General features: G+C 32.4%; 8 protein-coding genes across 8 annotated transcripts; 5 read left to right on the top strand and 3 right to left on the bottom strand.

The window, feature by feature from the left end:
• Positions 1 to 20: 20 nt before the first annotated feature.
• TVAGG3_0507770 (dolichyl-phosphate-mannose-protein mannosyltransferase protein) lies at positions 21 to 2,227 on the bottom strand (the record flags this gene model as incomplete). Its single annotated transcript, XM_001324873.2, has 1 exon — positions 798 to 2,024. One exon carries the CDS (start codon positions 2,022 to 2,024, stop codon positions 798 to 800), a length of 1,227 nt encoding a protein of 408 aa, XP_001324908.1.
• A 95-nt stretch (positions 2,228 to 2,322) lies between these two features.
• Positions 2,323 to 4,651, top strand: TVAGG3_0507760 (ankyrin repeat and SOCS box-containing protein 4 family; the record flags this gene model as incomplete). Its single annotated transcript, XM_001324874.1, has 1 exon — positions 2,323 to 4,344. The coding sequence occupies one exon, from the start codon at positions 2,323 to 2,325 to the stop codon at positions 4,342 to 4,344; it is 2,022 nt and encodes a 673-aa protein (XP_001324909.1).
• Positions 4,652 to 4,920: 269 nt separating this feature from the next.
• Positions 4,921 to 5,507, top strand: TVAGG3_0507750 (uncharacterized protein; the record flags this gene model as incomplete). The annotated part of the gene is made up of 1 exon (XM_001324875.1): positions 4,921 to 5,394. The coding sequence occupies one exon, from the start codon at positions 4,921 to 4,923 to the stop codon at positions 5,392 to 5,394; it is 474 nt and encodes a 157-aa protein (XP_001324910.1).
• Positions 5,508 to 5,809: 302 nt separating this feature from the next.
• TVAGG3_0507740 (phosphatidylinositol binding) lies at positions 5,810 to 6,544 on the top strand (the record flags this gene model as incomplete). Its single annotated transcript, XM_001324876.1, has 1 exon — positions 5,951 to 6,379. The coding sequence occupies one exon, from the start codon at positions 5,951 to 5,953 to the stop codon at positions 6,377 to 6,379; it is 429 nt and encodes a 142-aa protein (XP_001324911.1).
• Positions 6,545 to 7,119: 575 nt separating this feature from the next.
• Positions 7,120 to 8,263, top strand: TVAGG3_0507730 (negative regulation of peptidyl-cysteine S-nitrosylation; the record flags this gene model as incomplete). The annotated part of the gene is made up of 1 exon (XM_001324877.1): positions 7,198 to 8,262. One exon carries the CDS (start codon positions 7,198 to 7,200, stop codon positions 8,260 to 8,262), a length of 1,065 nt encoding a protein of 354 aa, XP_001324912.1.
• Positions 8,264 to 8,378: 115 nt separating this feature from the next.
• On the bottom strand, positions 8,379 to 10,144 carry TVAGG3_0507720 (uncharacterized protein; the record flags this gene model as incomplete). Its single annotated transcript, XM_001324878.2, has 1 exon — positions 8,537 to 10,138. One exon carries the CDS (start codon positions 10,136 to 10,138, stop codon positions 8,537 to 8,539), a length of 1,602 nt encoding a protein of 533 aa, XP_001324913.1.
• Positions 10,145 to 10,318: 174 nt separating this feature from the next.
• Positions 10,319 to 11,101, bottom strand: TVAGG3_0507710 (retrograde vesicle-mediated transport, Golgi to ER; the record flags this gene model as incomplete). Its single annotated transcript, XM_001324879.1, has 1 exon — positions 10,508 to 11,101. One exon carries the CDS (start codon positions 11,099 to 11,101, stop codon positions 10,508 to 10,510), a length of 594 nt encoding a protein of 197 aa, XP_001324914.1.
• Positions 11,102 to 11,753: 652 nt separating this feature from the next.
• Positions 11,754 to 15,385, top strand: TVAGG3_0507700 (cytoplasmic FMR1-interacting protein-related family; the record flags this gene model as incomplete). The annotated part of the gene is made up of 1 exon (XM_001324880.1): positions 11,759 to 15,241. The coding sequence occupies one exon, from the start codon at positions 11,759 to 11,761 to the stop codon at positions 15,239 to 15,241; it is 3,483 nt and encodes a 1,160-aa protein (XP_001324915.1).
• Between the last annotated feature and the right edge of the window lie 35 nt (positions 15,386 to 15,420).

Here is a 15,420-nt window from a genome sequence, read left to right as displayed (position 1 = left end):
AAATGGAAGAAGATATCTTTTTTGGTAGAGTACTTATGAGAGTACCTATGATTACTAGCCAAGCAAAGATTAAGTCATCCATTCAGACTATTGCTCAGAAAAGCGAGCCTGAACAGCCAGATGATGTATTTAATTTAACAATGACTGTTAGACAGTGTTTCTTACAACACGCCTTTCAATATAATACACCACATATTTCATTTACAGCTGATGAAGTGTTCTCAATTTTAGTTGGAAAAGATTATTGGAGCAAAACAAGAAATTGTAAGGCCAAAATCAAACCCACACTAATCTATTACAATAGGATACTCAATATTTTGAATAGAGATATGGAAAAAATAAATGGAAGATATCGTTTGAAATCGGCGCTATAATTGGCATCGTTTTAATACATTAATCCAATTAGTTACAAGTTACAAGCAACTTAAATGGTGAATTAATTGCAGAAGAATCAAAATTAATTTTATCTGGAATATTACTCTAATATCTATTTGATATACCTACAGAACGATATTTGAAGTATTTGTATGACAAAATACACATATTTTGTTGAAGAGAAGCTACTTATTAGCATCAAAATCAATTTATCTAAGTTACAGCAAACTGTTGTTGATCCATAACTGGATCATATCAACTTACTTACTGAATTTATAGTAAAAGACACAGAAATACTCGAAGATGCAAATAATTTTTTTTTTCTAACGCGAATAAACATAATCGTTTAATTTACAAACATCATACCAATTAAAATATCTATAATTATCAATAACACCAAAATTCTAATTTTTTTTTTGAATTTACCATTCAGGAAGTGTTGTATATCTAACTTCAGTGACTTCATCATCTATCTGCTTAGTATTCGGTCCATTGATCCATCTTTCATCCCATATTTTCTTTTGATCGCAGTTTGGACAGAAAGAACCGTAAACATATGGAGAAAAGTACCAATATCCGTAACAGCATACAATAATTGTAACAAATAACACAAAATTTGCCAGTTTTTGTGGCAAAATTGTTTCAATTAAAGCGGAATAATTCATTACTGCGAAGAATAAGGGTATTATATAATGGTATAAGAACATTACCCTTGGAATAAGTACAAATGGAATATAAGATACTATCCAACCGAATAAAAGGAAGAAATGACGATGATCAAGTTTGAAAAAGATCAAAATCATTGTTAAACCAAGCGAAATGCTTGAAGCATAGTATACAAATGGATTTCCCATGCATGCTATTATTCTATTCTGTGCTCCGTAGAAATATACTCTTCGATCCATAAGAAATGGCCAATTAATAGGCATAGATCCTGATATATGAGGAGTAACTATTTTCATGTTACTTGCGTGCATTTTTAACAACAATTGAAATATCTTAAAGAAAATACTTCCTTTTGTTATTAAATATCCAGGGAATTTCGTCTTGTCAAGCATTAAATTAAGAGACAGACTATCTATATAGCCAAATGAATCTTGACGTTCCCATAATAACAAATAATGAATTGTAAAACCTAAAATATAAATAAAAATAGCTGGCAAGAGGATCAAGGCTGCTCTATAGAATATACTAGCAACATCTGGCATAGTATTATATATCCAAAAAAGCTGTACAACAGCAGTAAAAATAATTAAACCAAGGGCGGTATTTTTGCATGATATCGCACAACCAAGCGTTACCCCACAAAGTATTGCTTGAATGTCTAAGTTCTGGGCATATAGTAAAGCTACAGCAAAAATATGAAGACAAGAGAAGAAATGAAGGAGTCCATCAGATAAAATGTACTTGCCTTCGGCTGTAATTGATGTATCGAATATGAGAATAAGAGATGCTGATAATGAAGCGAAGTATGAAAATTGAAAATATCTCATTGAAAGATAAATTAAAGGAAAACACATGGACTGAAAGATAATTGGTGTAAGTCTAAGCGACACATATGAAATCTCGTTGTTTTCGTAAAATTCGTGCGGCTTTTTACTAAATACAATATTTCCTTTGTATTGAGTTGCTCTGGCTATTCCAGCCATAACTAATTTCCCTAATGGTGGATGTATATCGAAAAAATATTGATGCTTTATATAAAAATTGGTAAAATTGCCAAAATAAACCTCGTCAAATACTGTTTGATTCGGAAATTCTATATGATAGAGCCTTAAAGTAACTGCTATTATGCCTAAGATTACTACAAACAATGAATCGTATATAGACATTTTATTTAATTCATCGTTCATTCATCAATTATAAAAATTATTTAAAATATATACGATGCACAGAAATGCGTGGTTTAAAAATTATTATAATTGATGTAAACTATTCACTTTTTGGATGACATCACAAAAGAGCGCACATCAGATATACACCGAACTGACAGAAAAATACAGAGTTTATCAGGAAACCGTGTCATCTCTGATGGTTATCAAAACTACAAAAAGTGATGAAATTCAACAAATTTTTCAAAAGATTAAGGCCAATCTAATTGAAACAAAGATTTTAACACCAGACAGGATATATACGCTCATTTCTTCTGCCTTTACGTTCAATAATCGATATTTTAGATCATATTGGACTATTTTCAAAATGATTTATGAAGAGTTTCATATTAAACCACAGAATCATATCGATCCTGTTTTACATTACTTCTTTTATAAAGAATATGGATTGCTTCTGAATGATCATGATAAAAAATATTTCGAAAAATATGAAATTGATAAATATTCATTGAATGTCCATGAACAAAACACAATCTACAGAGCAATTATGTTTGATGACCAAGAGTCATTTATTATTTTTACTGAACAAAATGACTTTAAAATAAACCAGCATCTTCAAAGCGATTTCTTTCCAAAATCAAGCACAGGAATTTCATTACTTGAATTGTGCTGCTATTATGGATCTGTTAAATGTTTTAAGATATTAATATCAAAATTTAACCCAAAAATCAGCGCTAATTGTCTTCGAGTTTCATTTTTAGGAGGCAATCCAGATATAATGCATGAATGCATGAAATTCCAAAAGCCAGATATAAAATGTATGAGAAGCGCCATTATTTCTCACAATATCGATTTTATCACATTTTTGAAGAATGAATACGAAATTGATATTGATTTAGAATATTGCGCGACATACGGAAATATCCAAGCACTACTTGTTAATATTGACATCACAAAAGAAATTGGAGAAGCCTTTTTATATTTACCTTATTTTTCGCTTACTTATCTTGTAGAATATTTCATTTCAGCTGGTGTTGATATCAATATAAAGGATTCTCATGGAAGATGCGCCCTCCATATATCAACATTGAATGATAATCAAGAAATATCAGAACTTCTCATCTTAAATGGTGTAACTGTCAATTCAAAAGATAAATCTGGAAGAACACCACTTCATTATGCAGCAATAAAAAATTATAATAAAACAGCAGAGTGTATGATTTTGCATGGGGCAAATATTAATGCGCAATGCGATGGAGGATCAACAGCTCTTCATTATTGCGCGAATTGTAATAGCAAAGAAACAGCAGAACTTCTTATTTTACATGGCGCAGAAATTAATTCTAAAAACAATAAAGGAGACATTCCACTCCACATAGCTACACATAAAAATAATCGAGTTTTTGCACAACTTCTTATTTTGCATGGTGCTAATATAAATGCTCAAAGTCAAGATGAAGTTACTCCACTCCATATAGCAGCATATCATAATAGTAAAGAAACAGCAGAACTTCTTATTTTGCATGGTGCTAATTTAAATGCTAAAGACTCAAAAGGACACACTCCACTCCATATAGCAGCACATCATAATAACAAAGAAACAGCAGCACTTCTTATATTGCATGGTGCTAATATAAATGCTCAAAGTCAAGACGAAGTTACTCCACTCCATATAGCAGCACTTCATAATAGCAAAGAAACAGCAGAACTTCTTATTTTGCATGGTGTTGAAATTAATGCTCAAAGTCAAGATGAAGTTACTCCACTCCATTTAGCAGCATATCATAATAACAAAGAAACAGCAGAAATTCTTATTTTGCATGGTGCTAATGTAAATGCTAAAGATTCAAAAGGACACACTCCACTCCATTCAGCATCAAGTCATAATAGTAAAGAAACAACAGAGCTTCTTATTTTGCATGGTGCTGAAATTAATGCTCAAAGTCAAGATGAAGTTACTCCACTCCATATAGCAGCACATTATAATAGTAAAGAAACAGCAGAACTTCTTATTTTGCATGGTGCTAATGTAAATGCTAAAGATTCAAAAGGACACACTCCACTCCATATAGCAGCACATCATAATAGCAAGGAAACAACAGAACTTCTTATTTTACACGGTGCACTTATTACTTAGGACTGTTCTATTGCATTTACCATTTAACTCGATAAACAATCCTGATATCAAAAAAGAAACAACTTTAAACATTACACCATTCTTCCAATTTCTTCAATTTATAATTGCAAATGCTCGTTTTGGATGGATACTTTTCTACAATGGTCAAATTTAGAATGCCAATAAATGATTTTTTGATTTTTTTTTTCAAAAAATCGTTGCAATTTAGTAATTTTGTTCTTCAACTCATTAGATTTTGAAATTGAATAATATTTCAACCATAGAGAATTATCATTAAATACTATTACTTTAAATAATTTAAACTCTGATCATCTAAAGTGAAAGTTATTGGAAATTGATACGACAAACTTTTCTGCAAAAAAATACTGTTAATATTGCTCACCATATAGAACACAATACAATAATATAATATCTAAACCATAAACTCAAAATTAAAACATATCACTTTGAAATCACTCTATTTCTATGATCTCAATGGGGAGAAAAAGGGATAATGCATTTTAAAAAACTCATGTTGTTATTTCTGTGCGATAAATCATAATATTGGTTTATGCCCAATATTAAAAAAGTGACAAAATGTTTTCATTCTTTCTCACTTCTTCGTTATCACAACAATACAAAATCATTGGAATTGATCAGGATCAGAACAGAATTCCATATGCATCTTTCAATTTAGACACGAACACAAAAACTATCAGACCAGAAAAATTAACTACTAATGTTTTTGAAGCCAACCAAATAAGAGTATTTGAAATTCAACGTCCAGATGGACAAAATCTTACAATCGATGCTCCTAAGTTTACAACAACAATTTCTTTCAATTTATATACTAATTTTCAAAATTATCCTGTAGCTTTCGAAGTTACATCATCTTCTAACAGAAAATCAGCAAATGAAGTTACTATCAGATTAAAGACACCATCAAAGGAATACCCTCCACATCCATTCGTCCAAGAACAGCCAGCCAGTGGTGGATTCCCATGGCCTTTGATAATTCTAGGCTTTATAATTCTTTCTCTGTGCATGCGTAACATGGCTCCACCAGCATAATTTCAATGATGAACTTTCATTGCCATTATGATAACATTTCTATGATCATTTTAATTTATATATATCAGTAATAAATATTATCTCTTACAAATTTTTGAAATGATTTTTTTTTTAATAAAAACCATCACAATAGTAATTTCAATAAAGAAATTGTAATGCACATGGAATTAATATGTATCTTCGATTTTTTTTGATCTTATTGAATATTTTTTTGTAGAAGATGAAATTATCAGATTAATAGTCTATAGAACACTTAGACTCTCTATGTAGATTCATATTTGAAAACAAACACATCTTTAAATGATGTGATCACAACTAGATTCGATTAGCTAAGTATCCATCATTGAAAATTTCATAAATGACATCAAAAAATACAGTTTAAATGATTTTCTATAACAAAACCCAAAGAACTCATCTCTTACTACATTTTTTCGAACTTTTTTCGTTTTATATATTTGAACTATAAAGGAGATTCTAAAGACAATATAATTGCAAAATCGGATTTTTGAAGTGATTCAATTCAGACTGATTACATGAAAAACTGACAATTTTGAGTATGGCTACAGAAATCCCAGTTGCATCATTGCCTCAAAAGAAGCTTCAGCAACTTCAGAGTTCCACAGTTGATCCACGCATGTACCTATTTATTGAGAAGTTCGATTTAGATCCGACAATTAACGCTGTTGTTTATGACATTGAAGTCGGAATACAGAAGGAAAACATCGTTCACATTCATAAAATCCAGAGAAGATATTCCCAACTCTTTGAGTTCGATTCTCAGATCAGACCACTTTATAAGGAAAATCGTTTCTTACAGGCTTTTCCACCAAAAAAGATGTTTGGAAATAAGGACAAGGCTTTTCTCGACCAAAGAGCTGAAGCACTTCAGAAATATTTGACAAATCTCGTTAAAGTTGCCGGAGTCATTTCAACACCTCATTTCTGCCGTTGCTTCGAGATAGATCCTAACTTATTAAACGAGTAACTTACCTTTGTTTTGCGGTTATAAGTTCAAATACATACATTGTTCTGATGCAATAAAGCTTTTGATCTATACACTATCATTTTAGATTTATTTTTGTCATCATAACAAATTTATATTAAAATTTCAAATTTCTGCATTATTGATATCATGAATCTTATATTTTCTTAGTGATAAATACATATTTTCAGAATGTGATAGCTTTTTTCGCAGTCTGCTCTTATAAATACCTTATTATCCATTTATATCACTCATTCTTTTCGAACTTCAAATGAAATGACTCCAATAAAACTTGAATGGAATATGTGCGCAATTTACTACTTAAGATAGCATATACGACTACAAGCGAAATCAGATATCGAAAACAAACTTCCGAGTGCTTCGTATTGATCGCGATATAAAAACTTGAGTAAAATCATATCACATTGAAAATCTTCCATCCATTTGATATGTTTACACATGTAAACAAATGAGATTAAATTTTGGCATAAATCATTTGAGATTTCTCATCCAAAGTCTAAAATTTTAAGGGTCATAAAAATTTTTGTTGGGTCGTCAATTGTTAACCATCGTTCTCATGTCAAAAATTTTAATTACACTTATATTAACTTAAGGCAAAATACAAGATTTTTCAAGCGAAAAATCGAAATTTTGAATCGAAAATTATCGATATCTTTTTTATAAAACTTCTCAAAAATTCTGAAGAAAAAACTTTTCTTTCAAATTAAAACGATATAAAAGTTTTACAATGTGAATAATTATTAGTAGATTAATAATCGAAAATCTTGCAGAAACGTCACTTTTTTGAATTAAAATCAAAAATGTCTATTGTGTCAAAAATTTCCGTTCAGCAACCCTCTAGTCTTAAAAATCTCATGCCCGTCAGGGAAGAAGTTCATAGGATCTATGGTGTGGCCGATTTTAATGGTTTCAATATTGAAATACCTTCATCTATGTATCAACATGGTATAGAATTATACATAGAACTTGATTCAACCGATTTTCAGATTCCAAAAATGACCGTAATACGACTTATCGGAATCATTAAACTAAGTATTTCCGAATATCCAATGCCTCACGGTAATGTTGATCCTAATGACCCAAATTTACCAGCAGTTTTATCAATTACATATTTATACGATGTTTTCAATCATAGCTCTGTCAATGTTATCAATTTTATTGCAATTCGCCGACTTTTGGAAAATTTCAAAGATGAAGTTGAATCAATCATCAGAGTACTTAAGTCAGGTTTAAATATGAGTCCTTCACTTGACAATCTCAATAAAAAACTGAGAATGAGAGCTCAATCTTTTGATCTCGAATATCTTGCCAATCAACAACAATTACTCCGCCAAAACAAATTCAAAATCACAGGTGAATCGACAATTCTTACTTCTGCTGAAATTGAACACATTCGACTCTTTATGCCAAAAAGATACAGATTATTATCATGGGAACTACTTTATTCTGCAGACAATGATGGAGTTTCATTCTCCACATTCTATTCGAAAGCAATGAAAAAGATGCCCGCAATATTGATAGTTTTAGGAAGAGATGGTTCTCGTGTTGGTGCATTCTTATCTTCTGGCATAGAGGAAAAGCATGGATTTTACGGAACTGGAGAAACCTTCGTTTTCCATTTCGATCCGTATTTTGCTGGATTCCGCTGGTCACAAAACAATGATTTGTTTATTTCAACGACAAGAAAGGATCTAATGATCGGTGGTGGTTCTAGAGATTCAGTGAATAATGGAAGTGCTATTTATATTGATGATAACTTTATGAATTGCTATTCCCAGGACTGTGAAACTTTTAATTCACCAAAACTCGGAAAGAGTGAATCTTTCCCTATTGTTGCTGTTGAATTATGGCATGCTCACCCTTAACTTTTATTATTTATTTTTTTATTATTTTTGTTTTTTTATTATAAATTATATTATGTTATTTGATTATATTTACTATATAACATTATGATTTTTCCTATAAAGAAAGGTAGACGAGAAGCAAATTTACTTGATTTGAATTTAATTTTGATAAGATTCAATATATCAACAATTCAACCTTCAAAATTTAGTATTCAAGAAGTTCAAAAATATTTTAGTTCTAACACAAACTAATCTTATCAAAAAAACAATATTTTTTTTTAAATAGAAATCACAATTAGTTGGATTTTGGTTTGAGGGTAATCAAATCATACAATTCATCATCTACCTCTTCTTCTAAGAATTTTTCTTCCTCTTCTTCTTCAGGAATAGGTTCTGGAGCAGGCTCATCAGCTAAATCTTCCTCTTCAGCAACAATTTCTTGATCTAAGTCTTCTCCTTCATGATCTTCTTCTTCATTTATTGGAATATCTTCTGGACCTGGCTCAACTTTATCTTGTTCATTAATTTTTAGTGAAATATCTTCTTCATTAAATTCTTTTTCTTCCTCTTCATCAATTTTCTCTTCTTCAGCTTCAATATTATCTTCTTCTTCGGCTAGGAATACCTCATCAGCATTAACTTCCTCTGCTGGTTCTTCTTCTTCTGCAATAATTTCTTCTTCATTAAAACCTTCCTCTTCCTCGATATCTTCTTCCTCATCAACATCATCTAAGTCATTAAGTAACTCGATTAACTCATTATCGTTCTTCTCTGGTGTAGTTTTGAGATATTCAATAAGAGTTTTACGCAAATCGACATAAAGATCCTTTGGTTGATCCATTCTTTGATCTACCTGTTGGATCTGTGGCTGTATCGATGTATTATTCCTTTGTTGTGAGATATAAGATTCAGTTAAACCTTTTTCATCGCGTGCGAGTTCTTCTTCGACAATTCTAGCGTTTTCAAAGAGTGGTCCTGCAATTTCGTTAATCATTTCTTCGTACATAACAAAGTTTCTGTTCTGAGATCTGATTGTACATAATTGAGTTGCAAGAAGGTGAATTGTTTCCTTTTGTTTCTCAATTTGACCTTCTAAACTGTTAGGATCTACTTGTGGTTTCTTGACTTTTGGCTGCTTCTTTTGATGAACTACAGGTGAAAAATAATTTTTAAGGAATTGCTTGATTTCATCACGTGGAACACCGATGGATCGTAATATTCTGACTGCTCTGACGGATAATGGGTCATTCTTTTGTGAATCAAGGATGTTTAGCATACGTGTTAATTGATTTCCATCAACTTGCTCTTTTTGCTTCTTGAATGTTTCCTCTTTCTTCATTGTAGCACGAGCAACAAGTGATTTCTTAGTAGTTGGAGTATTTTGTTTAGCTGGAGTCTTTTTCTTTGATTTTCCTGTTTCTTCGCGAATTGAAATAGGTTTCATATCGTTTGTATAGGAAGGACGCTTAGGAAGCCATCCTTGTGTAACAAGGTTTATCGTATATTGTGGGTCTCCGTAAGTATGAGCGTTTGATATGTCTGCTTTTGTTATTTCTGTGCCGTTAAGAATCTTAAGTTGAGGTCCTGCGGCAATGTAAGCTAAAGCGCGAAAATTGGATAGTTTTGCAAGTGGTGTTTCGAATAATGATAAATTTGTGAGTTTTTCCATTTTCGGAAATCCTTTAAAGCTGAGAAGTGGATTTCTATCTAAAATAAGTGTTTCTATGTTAGAATTTTCAGGAAAATCGAGAAAATCAGTCAACTTATTGTCAGATAGATCAAGAGTTACAATTTTTTCATTTAATTCGAGATCGTTTATATCTTTCAATCCAGCCCCTATCAATTTGAAGTAATCAGCCCTGATATTGACCTTCTTTTGATATAACGTCGTTCTCATTTTGCACTTTTTCGTCACTTTTTCTCAAATTTTAAACAGTATTCTTCATATATTGAATTTCTAATTTATATTAATGATGCCAATTTACTGAAATTTAAGAATAATTCATTAAATCTCTTGAATACAAATCACATTAGCATCATTTAAAAGAATCATAGTAATATATCTACTTTTACAGAATTATGTTTATAAATTCCGAATCACATTCTGAATGTTATTCATATCATTAGCAAAGAACATTCAATAAACTAGTATTGGTTCATTTGCAAATTAATGCAAAGCATCCATAGCATTTACATATAACAAAACACTATATTTTACTATGAAAATCACAATAATAAAGAGATTTTCAAAAGATATGCAATTAAATTAACAACATTTCCTCTTTTTCTCAGATTGCAAGGCTTCATTAAAAGTAACGGATTGTTCTTCCATAGCAGTGGCTTCAGGATCTTCTTGATCAACAATTTCAGCTATTTCTCTGAAAAGATTTTCAATATTTTTTCCGGTAATAGCAGAAGTGAAAAATATTGGACATCTAAATTTCTCTTTAAGTTCGTTAATCTGTTCAGCTGTGATAACAGTGTCAAGATCGTTTTTATTAGAAACTAATAAAATATGTGGCACATTGCAATCAAATTTAGCGTATTTAAACCAAAGAGAGATGTTATTATATGAGTCTAGATTAGTTGTATCGAAAACGATAACAGCGACGTATGAACATCTGGCAAACATTGGTACTAAGCATTGATAATTTTCTTGGCCAGCAGTATCCCATATGTTAACTCGAACTCTTTTCTCGTTTAACATGATATTGCATTGAATTGAGTTAGCCCCAACAGTTGGTTGTGGCTCTTCGTTAATTTGATTGTAGTAGTTAATGATACTTGTTTTCCCAACTGACGAATCACCAATAAAAACCACTTTACCTTTGATAGTAATGGAATTACTTTTGGATGACATTCCAAAATTTTATATTCAAAAGTCGGTATTGAAGGAAGTATTAATGTTATATCAAAATGTACTATTTAGCATTAAAAAATTCTTCCTCAATAAAACCCTCATCGGTTTTGACATTTCATCGACTATCATTCTTGAATATTGTATGTCAAGGATTGTAAATAGTATTACTTGACTAAATAGATCCAGAGTAATCTAGTTATTCGTTGTGACTATATAATGATTCTGCGATTGAAATATCTTTGTTAATTTAGGTAAGAATTTTAATGTTTCTTAGAAGCTTTGATATTACATGCAGAACCATATCAATTTATATCATATATGACGATCCAATCTGTATAATTATTAATATTATAAAATAATTAATGTATTGGGTGTCTAATATACAAAATGGAATGTTATTGCCATATGTCCATGCTTAGTGTGTTCTGAAAATAAAGTTATTATGGATATATAAGTTAAAAAGTTTGATTTCATCTGTGATGATTTCGAAAAAAATTTCAGATCTCTCTCTGAGCAGATATTGAAAAAGATAGAGCCCTTGCAACAGATACCAAATTCATTTTAAAAATAAGTCAAAAGATGACACATTTCGTAGTAAAGAATAAAGTAAAATCTGTTGAAAAAAAGTGGCAATTTTACATATCGTATATTTCACAGATGACTGAAAATTTGGAGACAGTTCAGCTCGATTCGACATCACCTATGTCGTCTCCGAACTCTGTTTTCCTTCACATTGAGGATGAGACAGTCGCTGATCATACACTTTATCAAACAATTTCGAATTTATCAGCTGCAACAGAACTCTCCTTCTGCACCGAAGCGAATAATATTTCAAATTTATTCGACATCGTTCTCTCCAAAATATATGGAAGGAGATCTGTTTCAAACATTTTAGAAAAAAGATTAATTCGAAAACCAGAAAACGAAAAGCAAATTTCCGAAAACGTTACTCCCATATTATCAAGCACCTTGGATATTATAGAAAAGTGCTTAGAAATATGCTCTAAACTTCAGACATTTCTTGGCAAATTTTTGAAACAATTAAATGAACCAAATGGCATTTATTCAGATGTCATTCTTACTCAGATCTGCAATATTATCTATAAATCCGTAGCTGCCGATCAGATGCTCATTAAAAAGTCTTCAATTAAAAAAGATATCAACGAGTTACAGAAATTTTTAACCAGAGATGCTATATCTCGCTTAGATATCCGCATTAAATCATGCAGCAACTGGTTATCCCAGAAATTAGCCATTGAAAAGACGCTGGAAACAGAATTTAAGAAATACGCGGATCTTTCGAGAATTATCAACATCATGTGGGCATATTTGAATAAGATCTTACAAGAGCGTAGTCTCTGCCAGCCAAATCTTCATTTTGCTGCCATTACATCGCTCATTTTCTTTGTAAACCTTTCTCCAGATACTTTTACATTAATGAACGTAATTCCTACGATCAGAGATTACATCGAGACAAATCCCTACGTTCCTCTTTACCACGAACTTTCTTTAGGTTCATTTGAACAATTACAGTCACTTCCAGCCTTCCAGAGTGAATCCTTTACCTCCAGATCCCAACAACCACCACAGATCATCACAGATCTTCGCAAAGAATTCGAAGATATCTCTCAAATAATTTCATCTTATTTAACTCGCAAAACAGCAGCACCAAATACCGATTTCCTTAATGCTGTTGTACGCGCCTTCAAACTTCTCAACTACACAAAGGCCGTTCTCCGTCAACAATACGTAGAAAAATTGGCAAAACCTCCAGCTCAGCCAGATTCATTCAAATCATACGAAAGAGCCATCAGATATGGCTATACCGAGCCGGAACTGAGCTCAATGCTCCAACTCCTTTCTCATTGCAGAGATCTCCACGATCTTCTGCGTTCAAACGCTCCATTTATCTACGAATCGGTCAGTCTTTCGATCTCTGTCATCTGGCAGGACTTTATCAAGCATAAACTTGCCAAATGCTACATTCATACGCAGAGAGATAAAGATAAACTATCCGAAATCATCGAAACACTCAGATCCATTGGTACTCATTACGACCAAGGCGAAAAGTGGTCGATGAAAGAGAAAGGAATGAAAGATGAAGCGATGAAAGGCCGAATTTCGGAAGATTTGTATTCTCCGAACCCCCAATTGATCGAATTCGTCAGGATCCAAGTCCAGCACCTCGCAAACCCTTACGGCGAATACATGATCAAGACAGGAAGAGCTTTTGCCCACTCACAAGCAATTAGGGACAAAGAAGTTGGTTATATCAATGAATTTGTCACTTCATCTTTTGATTGGACCGATATTCTCGCTTTTGACCAGCTTCTGGAGCAATCCGTCGTTCAATCTGATTTCTATTTCAAAGAAGTCGAATTAGAAGTGAACGGAGTTGTCAATTTCCCTGTCAAAGCATCTCTTCCTTACATTTTGGCCCAATTCGCACTTCAAAACTACAAATCTCCTGAATTGACAGAATTAATCTTTTATCCATTGTCAATTTACGATGACGCACTAAATACAGCGACGAAGATCCACAAATCAGGACTGATGGTCGAAGAAATCAAGTCAGAAGGCATAGTTTGCGTTGAAACACTAAAAGCGTTAATTTCTGACTTCACTTTTAATGCATTCAGAGCTTTCTCGACACTCAGACAGTTCCCAGATAAACTGAGAACATACGTCGCTGAAAAACTCCCTCAGCAGTACAAAATGCCAATTTCAAAGGCCTATCGTCTTAGAACGATTATTCAACAAAACCGTTTTCACTTTTTGGCGAAAAACATCAACTTGATACAGTTGATTGCCCAGAAAGTCGACGACAACATGAACAACGCTGTCATTCAACTGTTCAAACTTGCAAAGACACATGGTTTGACAGCGTCTTTGGCTATTTCACACGGTTTGGACGCTTTGAAAGATGCACACAGATTGTTGACAGAAAACGGTTTGCCACTTTTGCCATTTACAAGTATTGAAAGGAGTGCAAAGAATGACACTTTTCCACTTGGATTTATTTCGGAGTATTTCAAGAACACAACACAACATTTGTTCAAAGAAATCATTCCGAATTACACACTCGCAATTAATCCTCATAGATTCATTCCAAATAAAAACGTGACATTGAGAAGTGAATCATTGGGATCGAACGAAATTGGAAAGATCATGCAATACGCAACTGAATCTTCCTTGGCTTTCGTAACCGTTTCTCACTTCACTTTCTTTGCCAGACAATGTTCAGAAGGCACATTAGCTTTGATCATGAAATACATCAATTCAAGTGTTGAAAAAACATACACGAATTTCGTCAACGCTTATTTGCCCCTGAAATCAAGAATTTCCAGATGCAAGGATTCCCCATATGGAACAGCCGCAAAAGGTGTTTACGCGAAATACGAATCATCTTACAAATATTTACAAGATGATACAGCGATTGACTCTGTTCTCCACGCATTGCAAGGGTTAGGAAACTTGTTTGTAGCATTGGAAATGCTCGATGAAGCATTTGTAATCAAGAGATTCTCTCTTTCTCACGCGTTGGCAGTCTTGAAATCAAAAGATGACAACAGGAAAGGTTTGGAAAAATTATTTGATGACACTTTTTCAAAAAGTGTCGCAACGATCAGTACAACGAGTCCTGATGTTGCAAAAGAGACAGCGGGAATGTGCCTCAGGTTTGGCATTCACTGCCTCATCAAGGAGATCATGAAGAACCCAGAAGTTTTGGATGAACAATTGATAACTGATAGAGAATCATGTCATAAAATGCCTCCTTTCAACCAAATGAAAGGTTTCGCAAGTATGTGGTCGATCATCGAGTTCGTGTTCTGTCTCATAGAGGCAAACAAGATGCCAGGAAAAGACAAAGGACTCGTAAAGTACGGTGTTGGCGTTACTTGTGGTGCAGCAATTCTCTGTTTGGCTACTGACCAAACCGCTTTGGCAAAAGTTCTTTCTATCGGTGTCAAAATTTCAAGAGCTTCAAATGTCGAAACAGAAGAGACATTCGAGCCTCTCGTCAAGTTTAACAACATTTACTGCGTTGTTAAGGCGGCGTTCGATTGGGCTATAACATTCTTTAAACCAAGTGTTGAGATCATGAAGAAATACATTGAACTCAAAGGTGCCCAAGAATAATTTTTAGTATTTATTTTTATTATTTTGTCTCTTTATCTTTTTTTTTATTGTATATTTTTTTTAATTTTATTTCTTAATATTAAATCAATAAGTTTATTCGTTTTAAAAATTTTATAAAAATATGAAGAATGAAGATAACTTTATAAAACCTCATTAAATTTACAATATACTAATTATTA

The sequence above is a fragment of the Trichomonas vaginalis genome, chromosome II (assembly GCF_026262505.1).
Source record: "Trichomonas vaginalis G3 chromosome II, whole genome shotgun sequence".
NCBI lineage: Eukaryota > Parabasalia > Trichomonadida > Trichomonadidae > Trichomonas > Trichomonas vaginalis.
Note: the sequence above shows the minus strand (reverse complement) of the source record. Positions and strands in the feature narration are given on the sequence as shown.